At 42.3% G+C, this 5,564-nt stretch overlaps 1 protein-coding gene across 1 annotated transcript; it reads left to right on the top strand.

The window, feature by feature from the left end:
* The first annotated feature begins 2,205 nt into the window (after window positions 1–2,205).
* Window positions 2,206–4,014, top strand: LOC131637549 (uncharacterized). Its single transcript, XM_058908149.1, has 2 exons — window positions 2,206–3,391; window positions 3,602–4,014. Exons 1-2 carry the CDS (start codon window positions 2,206–2,208, stop codon window positions 4,012–4,014), a joined length of 1,599 nt encoding a protein of 532 aa, XP_058764132.1.
* Window positions 4,015–5,564: the final 1,550 nt, after the last annotated feature.

Here is a 5,564-nt window from a genome sequence, read left to right as displayed (position 1 = left end):
GCTGAACAAAGAACTAACAAAGAACAATCCGGTTGGGCTTTTTGCCATTTTCACCCCCCTAGAGCCCAATTCCTTTTTGACAAAGAAAACTATACAAAAAATCTGCTGGGCCAACACCCTGGGCCCAGCGCTTGCGATTCACAGCCCTGCATTTCAGTCCGCACCCTGGTCCTTTTTTTAATTAATATTCTTGGTTATTTTAGTTTTTGCTATTTTCTTTTAGTAACAAAAACTAATTTTCACCCATATCTTGAGACTCTAATACAATTTTTTTGACACAAAAAAGGAATAATCATAAAAATATTAGTTTTTAGGCTAATCATTTTAATTTCTTTTGTTCAAATTAGAACTCATTTTCTCTCCCAAAAAACCATAAAAATAATAGTATTTTTAATTCATTTTGTGATACATCTTGAATTGTTCCTTTTCATGCTATTTTCCTATATTCTACTGAGTGCCTTATTTTCATGTGTCTTTTTATTCCTAACCTTAGGTAGAAACCATGATAACATTAGGTAGAAATCCCTTTCATACTTAAGCTAGTTTCTAGGCCAGCTCTTTTCCTTTTCAACTTTAATCCACTTAAAAATACTTGAATAAACTCCCATAAAAAATACCAAGAAAACGCATAAAAAATGACTAATAAATACTTTGACTAATAAAAGGGAATGGAAGCTTGTAACTTCTCTTGCTTAAGGGATGTTCGAGTGCTTGTGGCTCCCTTGCTTAAGGGTTCCATTCAGGCGTAAGTTCCCAACCTCTAAAAAGCACAAACCAAAGAGTAACTCGAGTTTCCCTTGCTTAAGGGATTTCTTCGAAACACTCAAACTCTCTCTCTCTTCTCTCGCTTTCTTAAGGGCACCGTTATTTCCGCTCCATTGCATCCTAGGCTGTCCCCTTGTGCAAGAGCGCGAACGTTAACGCCGCCCAATTAAAAAACACAAAAACAAACAAAACTATGGAGCCGAACTACGGCGCTCTGATTCCTGAAAAGGATACGTAGGCATCAAGTCGCGGGGCTTGAACGAGCACACTTGTAAATATTCCTTCTTTTCCCCGTATTTCTTTTTTGCATTCATTCGCATGTAGACATAGACATAGTACACACCCTTTAGATAGAAACAAACATAGGTGGATACCATCGAGTACGATGGGCGCGAGGGGTGCTAATACCTTCCCCTTGCGTAACCGACTCCCGTACCTTGATTCTCTGGTCGCAAGACCTTGTTCCTTCCTTTGTTAGGTTTTCTGATATTCCTTTCCCTTATGGGATAAATATATTGGTGGCGACTCTGTTCATTTTTCGCGAGCGTGCGACAGCTGGCGACTCTGCTGGGGATGTTGCTAGACCTGTTGCTGGTCCATCCTTAGTGAGTCGATCCTAGCCTGCGTTTGTTTGTTTATTTACTGGGTGTTTACTTGTTTTTATGTCTATATCTTGTATATATGTTTGCATGTTTATTTTCTGCTTGCATATCATGTTTATTTCTGTTTGCACATCATGCATATGGATTATATTCTGTGTTCCTTGGGGTCTTCTGTTCTGTTTTGCAGGTGGGGGGGTTTATGAGGTAAAAGGCCCACTACCCAGGCCAAGTGACACATAGGATTAGCGTGGATGCTCATGTTGACTACCGTAGCGCTTGCTATGGATGAGTTCAACATGGGGTACCACAACTGGGCGAGGTTCTTTCATGGAACACTGTGTCTGGCACGCTTGTTGCCTCAAACACTTTGTACCCCATGGGAACTGTAGACCCTAGTGACCATTAGGGACCACCCGTCCGTGTCTAGAATTCATACCCGTGAGTTTGGGGAGGGACAGGATACTAGCCTTCATCATACCCGGATTTTCACATTGCAATCTGAAGCCGAAATTTTGAACTTGTTATACCCAGTGTTACTCAGATATTCATAATTGCGAGAGGCACTCAGTCTCTCACCACATTGCACCATGACACATCATGTTACTGCATCCACCTCACTTCATTTGAGGAGAATCCTAAAGTCCACTTCAAAAATAAAAAGAAAAGAAAAGAAAATGAAAAGAAAAAGAGAATGTTTTACTTCTCAAAAAGAAAGAAAAGAAAATATGCAATTACGAATGGACTTTAGGATTCTCCCAGTGAAATGCATTCCACCATATCATTTAACATGCATGTTTATTTATTTTCAGGAACATTTGGCTTTGTCTCCGACCAACTCATGGCTCCTCCATTGAAGACTGGTAGTCGCAACATCTCCTACACATTTCTAAATCCGAATCTGGAATCTCTCGACTGTTTGGTTAAGAAGATCACGCCGGATGAAACAACCAGATTCCGTGAAAAGTATGGGTATATTCTGAGTCTTCTCAAGATGCCATTCACCAAATACGAGCAAGAAGGAGTTCATACCTTGCTTCAGTTCTACAACCCTTCTCTCCGTTGCTTCACGTTCCCTGACTACCTTCTGGTTCCTACGTTGGAGGAATATTCTCTTTTTCTTGGTGTTCCGATCAAGAAGGGAGAAGTTCCATACTATAGCACCATGGAGGCTCCCACTTCTATTGAAATCTCCAAGGCTCTTTATTTGAGCAAGTCAGTTGTTGATGCAAATCTCTCCGAGAGAGGAAGATCTCAGGGTTTTCATATGGAGTTCCTCGTCAAAAGAGGGTGTGATGCTGCTGAAGCGAAAGAATGGGACACTTTTAGGGCTATCCTGGCTCTAAGTATCTATGGTATCCTAATGTTCCCGAACGTGCCTGATTTTGTTGACATGAGTGCAATCCATTTGTTCATTCTGCAGAATCCTGTTCCTACACTCTTGGGGGATGTTTATCATTCAGTTCATCAAAAGAACCGTCAAAAGAAGGGTTTGGTCAGATGTTTTGCTCCTTTACTATACCGTTGGTTCAGATCACATTTGCCTGAACGTGGAGCTTTCGTTGATAGTAGGCACACCTCTAAATGGGCTGAGAGGATTATGGGACTTAGAGCCAAAGACATTGTGTGGTATAACAGATCTTTGGAAGACAAGGAAGTTATCATGAGTTGTGGAAAGTTCAACAATGTGCCCCTCATGGGTGTCAGAGGTGGGATCAATTATAATCCCGTCTTGGCTAGGAGAACTTATGGATATGCTTTCGTCAATCCTCCTGAGCAATCCGAGATAGCTGAGAACATTTTTTATCATGTGGTCACCGACAATGGGCAGATGGCAGAAGCTATACAAGCTTGGAAGAATATTTGTTGGAGAGACAAGAAGCATTTTGGTCAAAGGGACTGTGCAACTTATGAAGACTATACTAAGTGGGTCGAAACTGTGGCTAATACCCAAGGGATGCCTTTCCCTATTAAGGATCCTTTGTACCCTCCTGTTGGCGCACAACCCAACATTGTCTCCATGCCTCGTTATAATCAGACTATTGAGCAAAATCGGAAATTGACTGAACAAATGGAAACAATGAAAGTTAAGATGAATACTGATAGGCAAGAGAAGCTTTCTGCTCTTCATAAGTTGAAAATGAGAGAAATAGAGCTTGAAGAATTGTATGCTAGAGGAAATACTTCTCAGAAGAGGCCAAGAATGACTGTGAATTCTAAAACTACTGAAACTCAAGAGAAGAAGCTGAAAGAACATTACGAGACTCAGTTGGCAGATTTGACTAAAAGACTCCAGATTCAGACTGAAAATGCCAATTCAGAGAAGACTCGTCGAAAGAAAGCAGACAAACTCTTGTTGGATCGTCAGAATACCATAGAGAAGTGTTATGAAGAGATCAGAAAGCTGAAAGGCCAGATAAGAGAAAAAGACCAAGATAATGTCCAAGTTCAAGAGGAAGCTAGGTATTGGGAGGTGAAGAATCGCAACATGGAAACAATGCATTTCAGAAAAGACCTGCTGATTCAAGAGATCATTAAGAGGCCCACCCGTGCTGAGACCAAGAAGCTCTTTGAAGAAATGAAGACTTGGAGTGATAAGCACATTGGAGATAGCCCTCTTCGCCATTTGGACATGGGAGATCCTGCTTGAATGTTGATTTTGTTGTAGAATCACCACCAGATTTGTTGGATGGGATTCCTGATTTTATTTCTGTACTTGTTGGCTCATGGGAGCAGAATATTTTGTACTTCAAAAACTTGGTTGTGGAATTAATCGATTATGCTTCCTCATCCTGTTTGTTTATCTCGGTTGTGCTTATCTTGGTTTTGCTTCACTATCTTCTCCGTTATCTTGTGTTGTTGGTTTGAGACAAAGCTAAAAAGTATTGAAAATAATAAAACATGCACACATGCACCCATGCACACATGCACCCATGCACCCATAGCATACTGCATTTACAGGTTTTTATCAGATTCTAATTGGGGTCCCTTCCAACACAGATTTCTTTTCCAACGACGAAGCTGACTTTCTTACATCCTTACCGCACCAGGAGTAACGAGAGAATCATGGAACAATTTGAACAGAATCAAGCTGCCCTCCGTAGGGATATGGATATTATGGGGGAAAGAATGACCCAACTTATGGAGACTCTTCATGTCGTTGTCCAAGGGCAAGAAGAGCTCAGAAAGAGCGTTGCTGGGTTGATCAAAGACACTCCTACCAATTCTGCTGATGGGGGGGTGAAAACTAAGGAGATTCCTGCTGAGGGGATACCAAAGGTGGTGGATGACCACCATGAGGTCAGTGACCTTGAACATGATCTTACTACTGAGTTGACTGAGACTGCTAAGATGTACCAAGCTCTTGAAGAACGCCTCAAGGCCGTTGAGGTTGCTAAAACTTCGAGTTTCGACACCGCCGCTTTGAGCTTGGTACCTGGAATTGTTATTCCACCAAAGTTCAAGGTGCCAGATTTTGATAAGTACAAAGGAGTTACCTGTCCAGAAACTCACATTCGTTCCTACTGTCGTAAGATGGCCGCTTATGCCGAGAACGAACCTTTGCTTATGCATTTCTTCCAGGACAGTCTCACAGGAGCCCCGTTGGAGTGGTATATGAAACTTGAGAGGGCCAATGTCAGTACGTGGGGAGGACTCGTTGATGCTTTTTTGAAACAATACCACTACAATACTGCCATGGCTCCTAGCCGTGCTCAATTGCAAAATATGTCACAGAAATCTGAAGAGTCTTTTAAAGAATACGCCCAGAGGTGGCGTGAACTTGCTTCCCGTGTCCAACCTCCTCTCTTGGACCGCGAGTTGATTGATCTGTTCATGGGAACTCTGAAAGGGCCGTATCTTCAGCACATGGTTAGTAATACTTCTCCTTCCTTTTCGGATGTGGTCATCATTGGTGAGAGGGTTGAGAACTGTGTCAAAGCTGGTACCATTCAAGGTGTTACTAATCCTAGCAACTCAAGTGGTAACGGTAAGAAGCCGTATTCTGGGTTTGTGAAGAAGAAGGAGGGTGAGACTAGCACCGCTTCTGTTGACCAAGGCCGAGCTCCTGCATATTCTGCTGTTCCACCTCCTTATTATCCGATGCCCTATGCTGTTCCGGGTCCGTATGTCCCTCAAGCATATGCTGCTGCTCTTCCACAACCATGGATGGCACCCCAACAGCCTTTCGTACCACAACAA

Source organism: Vicia villosa, unplaced genomic scaffold (assembly GCF_029867415.1).
Source record: "Vicia villosa cultivar HV-30 ecotype Madison, WI unplaced genomic scaffold, Vvil1.0 ctg.002025F_1_1, whole genome shotgun sequence".
NCBI classification, from domain to species: Eukaryota; Viridiplantae; Streptophyta; class Magnoliopsida; order Fabales; family Fabaceae; genus Vicia; species Vicia villosa.
Note: the sequence above shows the minus strand (reverse complement) of the source record. Positions and strands in the feature narration are given on the sequence as shown.